At 37.2% G+C, this 20717-nt stretch overlaps 1 protein-coding gene across 7 annotated transcripts in view; it reads right to left on the bottom strand.

Moving 5' to 3' along the window:
- The window catches only part of LOC124711454 (eukaryotic translation initiation factor 4E transporter), a 289788-nt gene that overhangs the window by 21881 nt on the left and 247190 nt on the right, over positions 1–20717 (bottom strand). For all 7 annotated transcript variants that reach the window (XM_047241541.1, XM_047241542.1, XM_047241547.1 and 4 more), the window contains 2 exons: positions 18730–18923; positions 3433–3582 (listed from right to left, as the gene is read on the bottom strand). In XM_047241541.1, the coding sequence (XP_047097497.1) occupies positions 3433–3582; positions 18730–18923 (344 nt within the window). The remainder of the gene's footprint in view (positions 1–3432; positions 3583–18729; positions 18924–20717) is intronic.

Here is a 20717-nt window from a genome sequence, read left to right as displayed (position 1 = left end):
AGCATTTAAAATTCAATTTCATAATTTATTTGTTCATGATGTTAAAATAAAGTTTTATGGGGTTAAATTGGGTCTGTATTATTTTCCTATTAGTTTTAGTATAAAAACCAGACTGTCACAATGTCACCCCACATTGTGGGGTGACACTGACAGTTATTTTTAACTGTAATTAGGTCATACTTTATTATTTAGTTTGTGCTTGTATGTTGTTATATAACCAAAGAGTGCAGTTACACATGGTAGTAAATATATCTGAGATTGAATCATTTTTATCTGATTCACATGAATAAAAATAAAAAAGTGTCCCAAAGTCACCCCCTCCCCCCCCCCCCTTACGGTATGTGTTGTTTCGATAGTGTCTCACTCTTTTTCATACTGTGTTTGAGACAGATCTTCATAGAATACACTGTAGAGATTCTCATCCAGTGCAGCCCCCCAGTAATCAATCTACCCTCCTCATTCCGTCTGGTAAGTCATCCCTGACCTGCGGTTCTGGGTGACATTTCTGAAATCTACCCTTTTTCCTGAACCTCTCTAGTCCTTTTGCTTCACCCTCTTCTTTCCCCATTGACTCTTCTGCCCGAAGGAGCCACTGGCTCCCAAAGCTTGCACAAGTATAACCGTGTGTGTGTGTGTGTGTGACACGTTCCGTGCTCATATCATACCACACTGTTTCTCCTCCATACAGTTCTCCCAAATCAAACTGGTATGTTACGAGACATGAGCCCTCATGCTGATGACCTCACAAAATATGTCATGGTGCTTCTTTCGCACAGGTTGCAGTCCATGAAAATTCAGCTCACACTAGCACCTTAAAGGTGCATTCCCACAGGGCATGCCCGACTACAGTTAGTTAATTTTTTTTCAACTAGGACATGTAAACAAAGCAGCAAAAACTGAACTCACTACAGTACTACTATTTAGGAGATGGTCTTTCACTACTTTCTGTGCTCGGCTGAGTCACGCCTTCATAGACACTACAGTCTGTGTAAACTTACCACAACTGATTAAGTCACATCTACAGATGCAGGAAAGCTAATACAAAAGCATGCAATGCTTTAGTATGAACACCTCGTAGGAAAATAGCATTATGGATTATTGAATTCAGTGTTTGTGTAGGATAAATGAAAAATTGGCCAGGTGGAAGTAGGACACATGGTCTGCAGGTTCTGTAAAAACTTTATTATGTGTGTACACAATTCATTCATCCTGGTAATCTATGATCTCATCGATTTTTGCCCATTATCAATGTTGATATTGGTCCTGGGAATTCCAACACCTTCAAAGCTGTTACAGGAATATATTTTCACGTGGTATAATCACAAATTAATGATTTTCTGATTTTTTTCTCTTTCTTGTACAGTAAAACCTCAGTTCTTCCAAATTTCACAATCCTAGGTGAACACGAAGTACTCCAAGTTTTGATGAACTATTATGTATCAAAATTTTGACATAAAACACCATACACACAATGATCCAATAACCGTTCTCTCTTATTTACAAACTGAGGTATGGAATCCTAAAAATACAACAAATCATAATTTTATTAACTATTACTTTTTCATACATGAAAGGATGCACATAATGTGACGACGACGACTCTGTACTATTGTACATATAAGTAGCTCTTTTCCATTTGATTTTACGATAAACTTGCGTAATTGATGTTCTGATTTCAATTCTTTTTGTTTCATGCCATTATGTTAAGAAAACTGTAAATAAGTTTCAATGTGAATGTTAATGTTGATGTCAAATGTCAAGTAATATTGTAATAGAATTGAAATGTAACAAATGTTGTAACTGCTGTAAGATGTTTAAAATTGTAACTGTGTGTCTGGTCCATACATAGGCAAAGTGTTAGGATATGCAGAATGCAAAACCTCGGGTGAATACCCGGTCTGTCAGAGAGCGGGCAGGTGAGTGCGGGAAAATGCGCACAGGACGTGCACTGCACAGCACAGTAGTAGGAGTTTGACACTGGTTTGAGCAACACCTTCTGGAGCGAGGAGGCTCTCCTGGAAGACGTAGCTTCACTGAGCCTCGGGTATGACGTTCCAATGCCCGCACAGAATGGAAAAAATCCTTAGGCACTAAATGGAAAAGTATTGCTACGCTAAGAAGAATTAAAGTGCCAATACGTCAAGAGCCATAGCTGTGATTGTATGTGTGCTCTGTGCCTTGCCATCTTGCCGACCGTCAACCACTGCATCGATACTAGTAGGTTGAAACTTTTAGTACTGTTTGTATGGATCAGAGAGTGAACTGTGTTTGTTTGGTGCAAAAATAACCTAAATTTTACCAGAACTTTTCCATCATTTAATTATCCTCACAACTAACTTAGACAGGGTCCTTTCCAAACGTTGTGCAATCCGAGTGTCCCAAAATGAAAATAAAAATTATGTTAATAATAATTATTTGCAGAACTAGCTATATTAGAATGGTGTTTAAAGAAATGTTTTGTTAATGAACCAGTAAATGAATAGCGAAGGTCTAACAAAGTATTAAGATAACTTTAGTATTGATATAGTAATGACGTTTATTATTTTGAGACAGATTTAAAGGCATTTAAATGAGCAATAAATAAGATGAAAAGAGTAGTAACTTATATACTGGAAATCTTGAATGAATAATAAATTCAGTAATCATTTTCTTAAATACAGGGATCATAACAGTTTCATGGTCCCACCTTCATTCATTTGAATTCTGAAGTGTTCTAAATTGGTTTAACCAGCAAAAGTTAAAGTCAATATAAAAGTCAAAATTTATCAGTGTTTTATATTTATCAAAATTGACATTTTGTGTGTGGCATGAAAGTTCAATTTCTAGGGTAACCTATGCCTGATTTTAATCAGATTAATAGACAGTATAAAGTTTTGTAGTAAACATTATAGTGTAGTGCTACGTATTCATGACAATTCCATATCAATACAGAATGTGGGACTATCAGTTCAATAGATTTTCTGGTTCTAAAATTTTACTATATTATACAGTGTTACAACTTCTCGTTTTGCATGAATATATATACCAACTTGTACAGGGAAGAAACTAAGTTAATGCCGAATTAAGCTGGCAACTGTATTATTGTCACATTGGTAGCATCTTCTGGTTTGCTTTTGATCCATCCTCACGTATGATTGCATTTTGAACTTACTTGACGTATCATTATTATTACAGAGTGGGTTAAGTCTGATTTGCCACTATTCAGGTACACGCGGTCAATATCTATGCGAAAATCCTCTCTCATAAGGTGAACCCCGCTCGCTCACCATAGCACAGGCTTTAACGAGTGCTGTGTCAGGGATTACAGTAACACCAGCGAAGGACAGGGAATTATAATCATTTTGCTCTTTTAAAATTCAGAACTAATACATTATTATGGACAATGAACAACGTTTAATTAAAAGATTTTCTTAAAAAAATCTGTTAATTTACCCTGTTGCTGTTTTGGCAGATTGACATTCCAAGTAGTTGGAACTGCCTGCTGCAACTGTGATCTTGTCTGTGATATGGAGGACTGCTGCTGTGAAGTTGGTGGGTTGATAGGCAGCTGCTGCTGCTGCTGCTGCAACATCTTTTGTTGCTCTGAAAAAGAAACATTCAATTTATGAAATTCCTTAATAAAACTTAATAATGGTCATCAGGTACAATGCCACATTTACTACGCAGTTACATGAGTAGCTCACATCTTTGATTTATGCAAGTCATATTTCACATGACTTTGCAAAATTCTCTCTCAACAAATATTTTGACTTTGAAAGCACATTTTTTTTTAACTATCCTGCAACAGTTTTTGCAAAGAAATACCCAAGTTATCTTTTGAGATAAGACTATAAAACAGTGCCAACTGCTCTCATTCTGAGAACACACACACACACACACACACACACACACACACACACACACACACACACACACACACACCACTCTCAAACAAATGGGATGATATTACCAAACCAAGTCTCTACAGTAAAAATGTGTTAACTGTCATCGGACCCCAGTACTTATAGACTGGTACTAAACTGCAAAATATTCACAGTGGATGTGTTGTGTTATTTTCTACTGGATTTGTCGATACCAAATTTAATGTGGGAAGTTGGTAATGTTTTCTTGTATTTCTGTCAGAATATTTTTTTAAATTGTAATTTGCCTTATTTTTTGCTAATTTACTTATATTTTTTGAGAGTGACAGCATATTGATTACTATTAGTAGATGTGACGAAGAATATCAAAGAGACTGGTTACAAGTGGAAGGTTGTGTGTTGTGTAAAATGCCTTTGACGCTGGAGTCGTCTTTGACCATACTCAGTCAGCAGTGAACCCTTGGTGTGTGTTGACAGTAGAACAATGTGCAGGTCGCCGTTATAAATATTTGATAGTGAACAGAAAAAATGAATTATGTTACTACTTTTTTTATATAAACTTTAAGAAGAAACAACATTCGAAGAAATGGTATTTGAAGCACCAAAAATGAGGCAAACGCATTGAACCAGGTCATTTCTGCAGCCGATGAAACTGCATTGTGGAATCATACTTCCACTAGAAAACTGAAGCCAAGACAAATATCAACTTGTAAACATTTCACGGAAAATGTACTGTCACGAAATATGCCAAATTTAAGTAAATAAAAATAGATATCATATTTCAACTGGGGGCTCAGCCAGGATACCATATTTCAACTGGGGGCTCAGCCAGGATACCATATTTCACCTGGGGGCTGTAGCCCGGATAGTGTGTTCACGTGATCTTCAACAGTGCTACGAGGAAGAAAATTTTTGTGTGTTAATACCAGTTTTTTCAGAATGTGTGTTACAGTATTTGTGTTCATTGGGAAGTAAAAGTTTAGGAGAAGAAATGTTTCGGCAAAAAATATAATTTTCGACAGAAGAAGTAATTTCAAGAATTTCGGTCAACAATCACATGGATGGAAAACTTGGATTTGCAACAGTAGAAGAGTGTTCCAGATAAGTCACGAAACCCTCGTATTTTGTTAAAACAATCTTTTTATCTTGTTTTGTATTGTTGTGTATAAAAAATTTTTTTCTTCACAATGACTTATGAGATTTTCAAGAGTATTGTGCCTAAACTCAAAAGTAGTAATTTAATAGACTTCGAAAATCAGGACAGGTCAAATGAAACAGAAAGAACCGATCAATTTGATTTAAAAAGTTTTCTTTTAAATTTCATGAAAGAAATTAAACAATCAGTTGACGACCATAAGACTTACTGGGATGAAAAAATTGATAACATTTTGTTACAAGTCCAAGCAGTCAATACGCAAGTGGGTGATCTTTCGAACAGAGTGTGCAGTGTTGAGGAAAAAATTGAATCTGTGGAAGCAAAAGTAAATGAAATTGATGCTAAATTGAGCGATGAAATTAATACTGTAAAAAATGAGTTACTGGCAGATAGGGAAAGAAATTTAATTGATTTTAATGAGATTAAAGGGGAAATTAAAAATTTGGATGAGAACACAAAAGTTTTAGTAAAAGATGTAGAACAAAAAACTGACAATCGTTTGTTTACTCTAGAAAAAAAGTAGAATGCAATGATTTAGGAAACAAAAAATTTGTCAAAGAACTTAGCGAAAAAATTGAAAGTTTTGACATTGAATTTCAAAGCAAAAATCACAATGTCAACACATGCAATCTTGTATCTAATATTCCAGTGAAGCACTTTTCAGTAGATGGACCATTACATCCCGTTGATTTTATACAGTATTGTAAGGATTGTTTTTTACCTCACGCACCAGATGATACAAAAATTAAATTTGTGAAAAAATTCTTGAAAGGGGAAGCTTTGACTTTGGCAAACCAGATTGTAACTGTGGGGATGACCTTTTCAGAATTTGAATCAAAATTTCTGGAAAATGTTCGGGATGATCTTAAACAAACTAGAATCAAAAGTGAATTTTTGAATGGGAGAAACTATAGAGAATCAGATGGGAGCATGAAACAATTTTGCAAAAGTGAACTTCAAAAACTTATTCATTTAACAAAACATTTGGATGACTTTATCAAAATTGATACCTTAAAGAGAAGATTGCCATCAGCAATGTAGTTGAGTTTAGTTCATTGTCCTGATAGTAATGTTGAGCAGTTTCTCAATTATATTGAAAAGTTGGATAGGGTAACAACAAGAACACACAGTGGGTTTACTCAGAAAGGTAGTGGTCAAAATTGGGGAAATGATAACTTTCAAAAAAGGGAACAAAACAATTATGTCGTCAGGCAAAATTCAGGGGGATATAACAATTTTCAAAAGAAGGACCATAATTTTCATCCAAAATAAGAACAACATTTTCGCGGAAATAATCAACAAAATAGAGAACACTTTAGGGATCAAAATCACAGAAATTTTGCAAGAGATCAGTACAATAGAAACTACCAACAATCAGGTAATGTTTGGCATAGGAATGGGAACAGAAATGTTGATCAGAGACATTGGCAGAACCACAATCAGCAGTTCAAACAGGAACCAGTTGTAATTCAGGAAATGAAAAAACGAGTAGACGCCCCCTTGAAGGTCCGCAAGGTTGAGGCAGAAGGTGAGCATGATGAAAGGACCAATGGATGTGATAATCATAAACCCAAACATGACAGTTCCAAACCTAAGCTATCACATGAGGTTATTAGTTGTTACTTATTGCAGAAATTTCAAGATGAAAATAATGATGATATTGATAAAGATAGACTTTTCTGTACACAAGAACATACAGTAGATAAAAGTAATTGCGATTCATTTAATTTAACAGAGTTTCACACTTGGGCAGAAAAGAACAACACTTTGTCAGATGATGTAATTTGTAGTAGTTCAGAGACGTGTGTGAATGAAAGAGAGAATGCATGCTGTGAGAATGAAAATATTGGTGAAAGGGATCTGGTAACTTTAGAAAGGGGAAATAATATTTTGGGGGATAATTTGAATGTGTATGACCTGAATATGTATAATGATAATGATGTTCATGATAAAGTTGATAATGATGGTAATGGTATTGATGATGATGTTGAGGAAAGGTGTTTCATTAGTTTAAATAGGGAGTTGATTATACACATGGTTGAAAATGGATTAAATAGTGAGAATATTATAGATATTCCCAGGGATGTTACCAGGATGAATAAGGCTCGCAAGCAGGTTGTATGTGAAAGTGTGAATTTTGATGTTGTTGGTAAAGAATCTGACAACACAAATAATGACACATGTATAACTTCTAGCCTAAGTGAAATTTTTACAGATACTGATGACACACACATTTCTTACGAATCTATGGCTGAACAGTGAAACTATATCTTTTGACAAGAACTTTAGAAAGATGTTTATTAATGTATGTGAAACTATATGTCCTGAGTGGTGGAAAAAGATGAGATATTTTATTTTTGAAAAGCTGAAGAATAAGTACTTCAATAGTATACAATGTGATTTGGATGAAGATTCTTTGCTATTTGAGATAATAGAGAGTACTAATGACAATTTTGTATCTTGTGCAAATTTTATAACTGTGACAAATAATACATATAATGGTATACCACATGATTCTGATAAGTATAGGTTTGGGGAAATTGAAAGTGATTTATTACATGAGGATACAGGTTCTGAGAAAAGTGATCAATTTTGCAGTCCTTATATAAAAGTTCAAATTGGGTCATGGATTGGTAAATGTTTAATTAATACAGGAAGTGAGATCTCGGGTATATCTGAAAGGTTAAGCAAGAAATTGAAAGTGGGGAAAGATTATGTTGAAATGCCAGTTGTTGAGGTAAAGATAAAAGGTGCTACTGGGAAGAGCAGTAAATTGGTAAAAAGCCAGGCTTTAGTGACATTTTTAATTGAAGGCAAGTTGTTCACACATGGATGTTTTGTAATTCAGGAATTTAATGAGGATTTTCTTCTGGGTATGAATTGGATAGTAGAAGTAAATACAGCATTTGATTGGGTTGGAAGAAAACTTTTGATAGAAACTAGTGAAAGGGAATACCTTCAGACAAATTTTGTGAACACACTTGGTGATCAGAGTAATGGAAATTTTGAGAGTATCAATTTACTAACAGAAAGTAGATTGGAGAATATTGAAATTCATAGATTTGATACTGATGAAGTTGAATTTGGGAATTTAGTAAATTTGAAAATTTCAGAAAAAAAAAAAATTATCTGGGGAGCAAAAACAACAGTTAGAAAATCTGCTGTGGGAATACAGTGATGTTTTCAGTGACATACCTGGTAGGGTAAAGGGTTATCAGTGTGAGCTTCAGGTAAAATCTCATGAACCATTTTTCATAAAACCATACAGTATTGCAGTATCAGAAAGACCTGCTGTCGAGAAAGAGCTGAAAAAGATGGAATGATGTAATATAATAGAAAGGAGTATCAGTGCATATAATAATCCTTTAGTAGTTGTTTCAAAAAAAGATGGTTGAGTAATATTGGTTTTGGACTCTAGACACTTAAACAAAATTTTGTTCAGACAGACAGACCATCCCGAAAATATTGATGAGTTACTCTATAAATTTAGAAAATATAAAATATTTGTCAAGTTTGGATCTAACTTCAGGTTTTCATAAGGTTCCACTTTCGGTTAATTCTAGAAAATATACTGCTTTCTTGTACAATGGTAAGAGTTACCAATATTGTGTTGTGCCATTTGGGTTAAATTCTTCTGTTTCCAAATTTATAAGAGCTTTGGATCATGTACTGGGGCAAGAACTTGCATCCAAACTGATGATTTATGTAGATGACATTTTGGTTACAGGGCAAAATTGGGAGGAACATTTTTCGATTTTGAAGTCAGTTTGTGAAAAACTTATAAAAGGGGGGATGACATTGAAATTAGAGAAATGTAAGTTTGCAGTTTCTGAATTAAAATTTTTGGGTCATGTTGTCACAGACAAGGGAATTGTGGCAGATCCAGAAAAAATTAAAGCAATTTCAGAAATTCCTATTCCTAAGACTAAAAAACAATTAAAGTCTTTCTTTGGGTTATGTGGTTATTACCGAAAACATATAAGAGATCAGAGTCTGAATGCACCATGTTTAAGTCAGTTACTTAAGAAAAACACTGTTTGGGTTTGGGATAAAAGTTGTCAGGAAGAGTTTGATAAAATTAAGCAAGAGCTGAGGAAGCAACACTTATTACACAGACCTGATTTTAATTTACCATTTTGTTTGAACACTGATAGCAGTAATTATTGGCTTGGAGAAGAGTTATTTCAAGAAAGAGTAGAGAATGGAGTTAAGATACATTGTACCATAGCATTTGCAAGCAGAATGTTGCTCAAGCACGAGAAAAATTACACAGTCACAGAGAAGGAACTTTTGGCAATTCATTGGGCTTTTACAAAATTTAGAATTTACCTTATTGGACATAAAACCATAGTATTTTCGGATCACAAAGCTTTGAGTTACTTACAAGAGTGCAAATTATACCACAGTAGATTGACCAGATGGGCAATATTTCTGCAACAGTTTGACTTTGAAATCAAGCACATAAAAGGTTCTGAGAATGTAGTAGCTGATTCACTTTCAAGGTTACCAATTGGGGGAGAAAAGGAGATTTTTGAACAAGAGGAGGAAAAGCAATTTAAAATTAGATACCTGAAAGGGGTGGAAAATGAAAAAAGAACTAGAGCTGTGTGTAACAAAATTTGGAAAAATCAAAATTTAGATCAAAGTTGGAAATTAATCAAAGAATGTCTAGGCAAGAAGGGGTATGAGAAACTTGATAAATTTTACAAATTACATAAGGGGATTTTATTTCGGAGAACAGATGTAGATTCTGATAATTGGAAACTGTGTTGGCCAGAGGCAGATGCTGGAAAGCTGATTATTTACATACATGAAAGTTTTGGTCATTGCGGGATGCAGAAGTGCATTCAAAAGATACAAGAAAACGTTTATTTTTACAATATTGGAAAGAAGGTAAGAAAAGAATTGGCAACCTGTGACAAATGTCAGAGTTAAAGTGAGCAATCAAAGATGTGGTGGAGAGATGCAAAACATTATTCCGGAAAAACCTTTAGATCTTATCGCAGTGGACTTATATGGAATGTTACCAAAGAGTAAAGGTGGTCACTGTTACATATTTGTTATGGTAGATGTATTTTCAAAATTAATTGAACTATATCCAGTGAAGAAAGCTACTAGCCATGAAATTATAATAAAAATTGAAAGAGATTATTTCGCACAGGTGGGTAAACCAAAAGCTATATTATCAGATAATGGTTCACAGTTCACCTCTAAAATTTGGAAAAGTTTATTGAAAGATCAAAATTGAAGCATATACTTATATCTGTTTATTCTCCATCCACCAATCCTGCAGAAAGATATATGAGGGAAATTGGGAGACTTTGCAGAACCTATTGTAGCCATAAAATCCAACCTGGTTTGAGCACATTCGAAATTTTTGAAGATATTATGAATAGCCTACAACATAGTTCCACAGGATTTTCACCGTATGGGATAATGTTTAATATCAGACCTCCAAATCTTATATCAGAACTTAATGAATTTTCTAAATGTACACCTTTAACCATGAAAGAGAGAGAAGACATTGCCAGGGAAACTATGAGGAAACAAGGGGAAAAGAGGAATAAAAGACATAACAATAGGGTAAAATTAGCCACTTTCAAAATTGGGGATCTTGTTCTGGTCAAATCTCATGAAAAATCAAAAATGTTAACTTCAGAAATTAAAAAATTCTTTGATATCTATATTGGGCCTTCTGAAGTCATGGAAAATCCACACCCTAATGCTTATCGTTTGGTGTATCGTAAGTCAAAGAAATTATTTGGTCTCAGGAATGTTGTCTCTTTGAAACTATATAAACAGAAATCATAATTTCAAAAATTTAAATAACCTATTTTCATCGAAAACAAAAGTCTTCCACAGGAATATGCTTGTTAGAACAAAACTACCTGTACAACCAAGTATGTATATTTGCATGTATAAATTAATAATTTGAAGTCACCTGTTAATTGAAACTGATGAAAAAACACTGTTGTAACAAAGAATGAGAGAAAGATTTATTTTTACTTTTTTACAAAAAAAAAAGTCTCCACAGTGAGCATTTCTGAATTTTTCTAATTTTTGGAAGCGAAGTCTTCCCTGTGGGTGAAGGCATGCATGTGAGGACATGCATGCAAAGGTATAAGTTTCAAAACCAATTTTAGATAAAGCCTCATGATATACAAGCAATTTATTGCTATCCATGATCTGAAGGCTGACCGATCCATCGTCATTCTTCCGGCGGACAAGGGTTCCACGACCGTGGTACTTGATCGTCGGGAGTATGTGGCTGAGAGACTTCGTCAGCTTTCAGACAACACCACATGCAAAGTTTGCCAAGGTAATCCCATTCCTAATGTCCAGGTGGAGCTTCAAGGAATCCTCAGAACCTTAGGCCCCCTACAAAACCTTTCACCTGACTCCATCAACCTCCATCAACCTCCTGACACCACCAACACCCCGCGCCCCTACCTTCTACCTTCTTCCTAAAATTCACAAACCCAATCATCCCGGCCGCCCCATTGTAGCTGGTTACCAAGCCCCCACAGAACGTATCTCTGCCTACGTTACATGCAGTCTCCCATTCTTCATCAAAGACACCAACCACTTTCTCGAACGCCTGGAATCCTTACCCAATCGGTTACCCCTGGAAACCATCCTTGTAACCATTGATGCCACTTCCTTATACACAAATATTCCACACGTCCAGGGCCTCGCTGCGATGGAGCACTTCCTTTCACGCCGATCACCTGTCACCCTACCTAAAACCTCTTTCCTCATTACCTTAGCCAGCTTCATCCTGACCCACAACTACTTCACTTTGAAGGCCAGACATACCAACAATTAAGGGAACAGCCATGGGTACCAGGATGGCCCCTTCGTACGCCAACCTATTCATGGGTCGCTTAGAGGAAGCCTTCTTGGTTACCCAGGCCTGCCAACCCAAAGTTTGGTACAGATTTATTGATGACATCTTCATGATCTGGACTCACAGTGAAGAAGAACTCCAGAATTTCCTCTCCAACCTCAACTCCTTTGGTTCCATCAGATTCACGTGGTCCTACTCCAAATCCCATGCCACTTTCCTTGACGTTGACCTCCATCTGTCCAATGGCCAGCTTCACACGTCCGTTCACATGAAACCCACCAACAAGCAACAGTACCTCCATTATGACAGCTGCCACCCATTCCACATCAAACGGTCCCTTCCCTACAGCCTAGGTCTTCCCTGGACCAACAATCTGAAAACAGCTTTAGCATCCCGCAACTACCCTCCCGACCTGGTACAAAAGCAAATAACCAGAGCCACTTCCTCATCCCCTCAAACCCAGAACCTCCCACAGAAGAACCACAAAAGTGCCCCACTTGTGACAGGATACTTTCCGGGACTGGATCAGACTGAATGTGGCTCTCCAGCAGGGATACGACTTCCTCAAATCCTGCCCTGAAATGAGATCCATCCTTCATGAAATCCTCACCACTCCACCAAGAGTGTATTTCCGCCGTCCACCTAAACTTCGTAACCTCTTAATTCATCCCTATGAAATCCCCTTCCCTACCCTCTGGCTCCTATCCTTGTAACCGCCCCCGGTGTAAAACCTGTCCCATGCACCCTCCCACCACCACCTACTCCAGTCCTGTAACCCGGAAGGTGTACACGATAATAGACAGAGCCACGTGTGAAAACACCCACGTGATTTACCAACTGACCTGCCTACACTGTGAAGCTTTCTATGTGGGAATGACCAGCAACAAACTGTCCATTCGCATGAATGGACACAGGCAGACAGTGTTTGTTGGTTATGAGATTCAGTTGGCACAGTGTGACCAAAGAAGTGGTTGTAGATATTTTATTCTAGCAGATGATTTTTATCTTACTATTGTTTTCCATCTGTATGCTGTATTTTAGAATATTTCTCATGTATGTTTTATGCCATGTATATTTGTCATGTTAAATAATTTCTTTACTTGAATTTTTTTGTGTATGAGATTGATGGGGAAGAATCACTGCAACAACAGCCAGTACCAAGTCCACAGATTCAAAGAGTCCAAATTTGGAAGAGGTTATCAGACTGCATCATTAATGTACTAATTGTGTAATACAGATCCATTACTGAGTGTGGTTGGGATTTTGTTGGATATGTTCGTAACAACAAAAGCCCTGGGGAGCAGTTGTAATGGATCTGGGAGATGTGTTATTTTCTATTGGATTTGTCGATACCAAATTTAATGTGGTAAGTTGGTAATGTTTTCTTATAATTCTGTCAGAATTTTTTTAAATTGTAATTTGCCTTATTTTTTGCTAATTTACTTATATTTTTTGAGAGTGACAGCATATTGATTACTATTAGTAGATGTGACGAAGAATATCAAAGAGACTGGTTACAAGTTGAAGGTTGTGTGTTGTGTAAAATGTCTTTGATGCTGGAGTCGTCTTTGACCATACTCAGTCAGCAGTGAACCCTTGGTGTGTGTTGAAGGTAGAACAATGTGCAGGTCGCCATTATAAATATTTTCTAGTGAACAGAAAAAATGAATTATGTTACTACTTTTTTTATATAAACTTTAAGAAGAAACCACATTCGAAGAAATGGTATTTGAAGCACCAAAAAATGAGGCAAACGCATTGAACCAGGTCATTTCTGCAGCCGACGAAACTGCATTGTGTAATCATCCTTCCACTAGACAACTGAAGCCAAGACAAATATCAACTTGTAAACATTTCACGGAAAAGGTACCGTCACAAAATATGCCAAATTTAAGTAAATAAAAATAGATATCATATTTCAGTACCAACACTGGCTCGATAATGCTTTATCACAGAAGTGACTTCTCATTTGCTGCCTCACCCCCTCTCCCTTTGCCCTCGTACGTTTTCAGCCTTGTCAGTTTTTGCTACTAACTGTGATCTGCACTGTAAACAAATCTTGCACTTTGACACCCCTACTTTTACATCATGAACGGCAATGACACCCTGATTGGAGAGGTAAGATTGTATTTCGGCCTCAGTTCGACCATCGAGTAGCCTGCTGTTAATTACGGCACGGAAGAATTCAAAGTTCTATGGGCCTCACCATGGACAGGGTAGCTGTGGAGAAGTGAGGCGGCAAGCAGCCAGTTTTGCTTGCGTATCGGAAGCAGTCTCTGAAAGCAAAGTGCCATTCCATAAACGAGAGCAGGATTTCACAGGGCCAGCAATTGCAACAACACCTTTCTGAATAATAAACAGATTTACCGTGGTGAAGGACTGACCGCCTTCAGTACGTGAGGCCATGAAGAACCGCGGTGCTGCAGGAAGCGTCTTTGAATCATTAGCCTCATTATGTTTTTGTTTTGTAGACATTGAGTGGGAAGATGATTGACTCATCACGAGAAAATGCCCGCGATTGCCAGCATCTCCGATAGCGCGTTCCTTCCAACTGGGGGCTCCCTGCACAAAGGGGTGCACCCGCCTTAGGCGATTGGTCACACCTCAGGTCACCTCCCGAACATCTGACAGAGGGACCTATCGGTAATCTAGGAAGTTTGCAGCTCAGGCAATCACCCCTTCCTGGGCCTGGCCTGTACCAGGGAGTACGTGCGAACCTACCTGTCGACCCTGGACTGGGAATTATGCATTACCCTGTCACCTGTTATGCATCAGACACGTGGGCCGGCCTTCAGGAGCACACAGGGAGGAGGAAGAAAAAGAGGAACCTCAAATGTCGAATCAGAGGAACAAGAGAAGGGAAACAAAGGAGAAGCGAGTGAAAAAACGAAGGTAAGACTGTTCTTATGTCAGTGACAGACAATTCAGAACATTCCCAATAACAACCCAGAAATGGTCCCCAAGGGAAGGGAAAAAGAATAGCAAGAAGATAGACATGCAGCATGGGTAGGAAAAAGTGCCGCAAAGGCTGGGGCCCCATGGTAGCCAAGCACGAACCCGCCAAAGAGTTGTGAGCCCCCTGGGGGGGCTACATTTCTGTGTTGCTTGGGAAACTCTTCCACGTGTACATCCTAATAAGATCTGCAATTAATGCTTACATACCTGCCCTTGAGCAGAGTGCAATCTTTTATCACTTCTAATCCCAAGGTTTAGTATCTGGTGCTACTGAAAATGGAATGCTAAATACTTTCAACACATTTTCCAGGCTATGTAAGTCCTGAAACTTTGTCAAAAATCTGAAGTTCAACACTGTTTTGTTGATAACCACATAATTGTAATGATAAAAGGATGTGCAAAGGTTTCCAGTACCAAGACTTTCATGAAAGCATTACTTTTCTGACATTTTCATAATCATTAGATTCTGCCCTCAGAGTGTCATATTTAAGTTATTTGTTTCGTATCAGTGATACAGGCTGTGTGATATGACAGGATATGTGAATGTGGTTACTTAAGGCTTACTGCTTGTACCTGCCCCTGCATGTGAGCTGGCCATCTAAACCAGGTTCTCTTCATGGGACTGAGAACCCACAACAGAACACCGCTCCCTCAGGACATGTGGGAGAACTTCTGGGAACTGTTTGTTTTCATTTTATGGAACACTAATGGGAACAATAGAGCAAATCATAGTTTATTTTAGATGTGTTTCTAACCAAGTGATTGTGGCAACAAGCAGCTGTGACAAAACAAGTGGCTTGGCTGATCTGATTGCAGCACAGAAGTCAGCAGTGCACAGCCAGCTTGCTGCTGGGTATGGACAGGCTGGTGAGTCTGGAAGGTTGGACAGTACCACAGAATGAGTTAAGAGGCCAAGGGCTAGCTGTTTTGCTGACAGTGAGGCACTGGTGTAAGGCCAAGGCTAACGTGCCTGGAGAGAAGGATTCAATACCAAAATGTCCTGGTGACAACATACTACATTAAAAGCATTGTACATTCACTAAAATAGCTGAAACTGTCTACAGCTGAGCTACAGAAAATGGAAGGACTTCTCTGGAATTTACTACCATATTTGTACAAAATCTTGGTTAGAAGTAGTTTTAGTTTGAATGGGTGTTTATTATAAAGTAACAGCCACATAAGGACACTGTGACAAGTCGTGTCTGAAAAGTAAGTACCGTTTTGGAAAGAAACTTTCAGAAACTTTTTTCAAAGCAAACTATTTTTTTTTTACAAGAAACAACATTTCTTAAACTATTTTTCTACATAGTTGCCACCATTGTTCAGACCTTTGTCATACTGGGAAATCAATTCTCTACTCCTTCACGGAAAGATGCTACCAGTGAAGACGACCACTGCTGAACACCATTTGTCGTATCATTGCAGTCAAAGCACCTTCCTCCAAAATCGTGCTTCAAGTTTGAGAGAAAGTTGTTGTCAGAAGGTGAGAGAGAGGGGCTATACGGAAGCTGATCCAACTGAATTGCTGAGGAAGGTTTTGATCAACAGCAGCAGAATGGGGATGTGCATTGTCATGAAGCAACACAATGCTTTGACTGAGCATTCCTTCCCTTCTTTTTTGAATTTTATGCCAAAGTTTTCTCAGTGTTTTACAGTATTATACCACACTGATGGTTCTCACCTCTGAAGTAACTACACACGCAGAATGTCGTTTATTCCAGACCACAGTGCACATAATGTTTTGAATTTTTGTTGTTTGGGGGATCACGAGTGCCTCCACTCTATCTACTGTTTTGATTCTACAGTGACATGACAAACCTACGATTCAGCATCAGTCATAATTCCATTTAAGAATTCATCACTCTACTGGATAAGACATATCAAAGCACAGCCAAATCACTGTTTCGTGGACACCTGGAAGCATATTCGGACTCCAACGGGAACACAATTTGTGAAAATTCATGTGACATGTGACCATATCAGGCAAAATAGTTTTTGAAATTTGTGGAAAATCATCACAAAGCATTCTTATTATTAACTGTCAGTTTTCACAAATTGACTCCTTTACTTTCTCAATCAATCCATCACTGGCAACAGAAGGTTGCCCACTCCATGCTTCTTAATGAACACTAGTTTGTCCATCAATGAATTCTCATTCTCTCATCATTTGATCAGTCATTACATATTTACCATTTATCTCTACAAGTTGATGAATTTCAGCTGGCATAACACTGTGTTCAAAAACCATATTACAGAATGCACTTCACTTCAGTGGGCTCAGAGATTGTCTTAAACAATTTTAACAATCACAAACAAATGTAAACACAACACAAACCAGCTGTAATGTCATCAGTGAAGGACGACGAACCAGTGCGTCGAGTGTGAATGTGTGGAACTGTGATACTAGTGCTGGGATGACGACAGACCAAAATCGTACTTACTTTTTGGGAACATCTCATAACATGTAGGACATCAATAAGTATCTCATGACTTTGGCTACTTTATGAGCACTTGGTCAAAAGATATGCAAGAAAATAAATTATTAAACAAAATTATTTATAATACTCAATTCAGTTGCAATAAAGGATTCTGAATATGTAGACTATCATTTAGCTTCGGCATGTTGACATTGCAATAGGGAATACGAGGTGATAATTTACATCTATATAATTCAAGTTTGTAAGAATTAAATGTGGTTCGATTCAAAGTACTGCAATGGCAATTAATACACCAACACGCATTTAACAAGTTTCTACGACACTCTCTGAACAAATGCAAAATAATGAATTAAAAGAGTAAAGCATAGATATTTAGATACTGATAAGATTTATATCCACATATATTTAGGGGTATATTTATTGAATATGTAATATGTATACAAAACAATGTAAGGTAAATAATTTTCAATAAGATGGCCATGAAAAGTAGCATTTCTCGATTGCATTAGTTGGTCATGTGAGCCACCTCTGGAGTAAGCGAGCAGAGGGGCCTCGTGGTTTTTTAGTCACTGTCCTTGGCAGAGTAAAAGTCTTTCATCAGTGTCATCTTTATGGGTGAGCCTGCCAAGACTGGGCAGGTGACAAGCCACAAGTGAAAGTTGCTTAGGATGTTGTGTTGTCGACTTTTTTAGCCACATTATACCTGACTCCATTGGAACTGCAGTGGTGGGAGTTTATTTGATCTTTATTAGAACTTTTGAAAACACTGCAATTTACTGGAACCATTACATGTGGTGGTACTACTACTACTACTACGATTAGTTGGTGTTCAGCGCTGTTTGTTAGCTGCTCTGCACACCTTGCTTTGTTGATCATATCATTTAAATAATTGCTGCAAATCTATTTACAATTGTATGGCTATCTTTTCGTACATGTTTCTGATTCTTTCTTCAATTAAATTGGAAAGTTTAATTAAAACAAATGCATTAGGCTACATCTTTAGCCTTTCAGATCCAGTACCTCATTTGATTTTGTTAATTACTCTGATTTTAATATATTTTAAACACTGTGCTTAATTCTATGGAAAATTCACTGACTACTGTGCTAAGAGATAGCAATGCTTAGTTGTTATTTGGGCTAAAAAGCAGCAGTACACAACCCACCCTTAGATATAATTTAGCCACAATTATTGCAGGTTTTGTGTTCACCCAATCACCACATACTGCTATCAAAAGGATATCATAGAGCACACAACTGGTTGCTCGTCCTTATAATAGCACAGTGAGCATACATGGTGTCTTAACTGTAGTGTAATAGATATGTGGAAGGTATGTTTACATCATAGATTCAATTTAATTACACAATACACTTCTCATTTTAAACAAACACTACTTTACTGGAAAAGAGAGAGAGAGAGAGAGAGAGAGAGAGAGAGAGAGAGAGAGAGAGTTAAAGCTATAAGTTTTTCTGTACCTGCAGATTTTGTTTCACTTCTGTTGCTTGTTGCACTGTTTTCAGGATCCTTTTCAGCTGTCATCTTCCTCAGCACAGAAGTTGGTGTAAAGGCAAGAGGTGTGGGGGATATAAGTTTTGGAGGTGCAGAATCTCCAGTCTTAACTGAATTTCCTCCTGCATTTGACAATGATGACACATTGGGAGAGAGTGACCTAAAGAAAAACGAACACACAATTAACAGAGGTGAGTCAATATACTCACATCCAGAAAGTTTTGCATCACCCCGGTTCCCAGAACACGGGAAGATAGACATTTACTGTGGATATTGTATCACAGAGAGTCCCTTTGACTATTCAGAGATGTCACTAAACCTCAAAGATGTAAACAACCATGCATGAGCAGTGCCTATTAGATGGAAGGAGTCAGACATACAATCAGTTCCAGTCATTCCATCAGGAAGGAGGTACACAACTTGTGTTGTCTATAGTTCAACCATGCCTAGACAGTCAATACCACAATTTGATCGTGTCTGCATCGTTACTTTGTGCCAGGAAGGCCTCTCAACAAGGAAGGGTCCAGGTGTCTCAGAGTGAACCAAAGTGATGATGTTCGGACATGGAGGAGATACAGAGAGACAGGAACTGTCGATGACATACCTCGCTCAGGCCAAGGTGATGCAAAACTTTTTTGATGTGTGTACTTCTGAGAGATGTGTACCACCAGTGTTGGCTAAACAAAAGGAGTAAATCCAAAGAGCAGAAACCATTCCTTACTAATTTTCAGGAACTCTTCGACAATAACACTGGAAATAACCGTTATTAAAATGTCACACTAATTCCTGACCCAATTTGTGAAGGTGCAGTAACTTTATCCAAGATATTTGATATTTAGACTGAATACTTGACCAAAGACAAAACATGGTGAAATCACTATCTTGATGATTATCAGGCATTTCTCAGCCATTGATGCCCCTCTATAGTTTTACATTTTTACAAACAACTATATGCATCAATTCTGTTCCTATGTGAATTCACAAGTGATGTACCAACCTTCCAACCACCTTGCTCTTTGAGATGATGTATCATTCATTTACTCAGCAACATGTTCCACAACAATTTGATGTTCAGTGCAGTTAAGTCTTTTACAATTTGTCTTTTTACCTTAATCCTTTTCCTTGTTTTTATGTCTCCCCTATTTATTCCTGACATACATCTCAACAACTTGTTGAAAAATCTTCAGTTTTTTTAGTGTTTAACACATTAAAATAATGCCTCACAGCTACAGTTAAGAACTTTTAATACAGTGAATGCAAACTTTCCATTTCATACCTCACCTTAGTTCCCAAAACTATAAGCACTTCAGGACATTTTTTACTCACCTGAGTATTTCTTTTGCTGTCCATCTAACCGCTTTCTTTAACAGTCAAATATAAAAACTTACTAACTGAACTTCATTCTTTTCAATTTACTGATTACACAATTTTTGTGGAGGGTATAACCAATTTTGAGGTCATCTTTGAAGTCTGCAAGATTAAGCCCTTCTCTTTGATGTTAAATTTCATAGACTTAAGAAGTACAACACAATGCTATTTGCACAACTAAAGTGGTTCAGTTATGTTGTATTAGTAAGTATTCTTTTATCGATCCAATAACTTAGGAACACACACACACACACACACACACACACACACACACACCATTTTTGACAAGGCAAGTTTAAGAAATAAGTACGATAATCAAGTTTTTGTAAGACCAGGCATCAGGCAAGATTGCAATGAATATATACAATCAATTTTTTCATTACTAGTCTGGTTGGTTAACAACCATCTTCAAATCATGCAGGATAAAGAATCAGTATCTACATACAGTGCTGGCCACACCACCATTGTTAGTAAGTTTAACCATGATGAGTGGCAAATTATGATGTTGTTGGCACCATTACATGTACATATTGATTCTTTACTAAGAATGATCTTAAGTTGGTTGTTAATCGACAAACCAATAATG

This window comes from Schistocerca piceifrons, chromosome 8, assembly GCF_021461385.2.
Source record: "Schistocerca piceifrons isolate TAMUIC-IGC-003096 chromosome 8, iqSchPice1.1, whole genome shotgun sequence".
Lineage (NCBI taxonomy): Eukaryota > Metazoa > Arthropoda > Insecta > Orthoptera > Acrididae > Schistocerca > Schistocerca piceifrons.
Note: the sequence above shows the minus strand (reverse complement) of the source record. Positions and strands in the feature narration are given on the sequence as shown.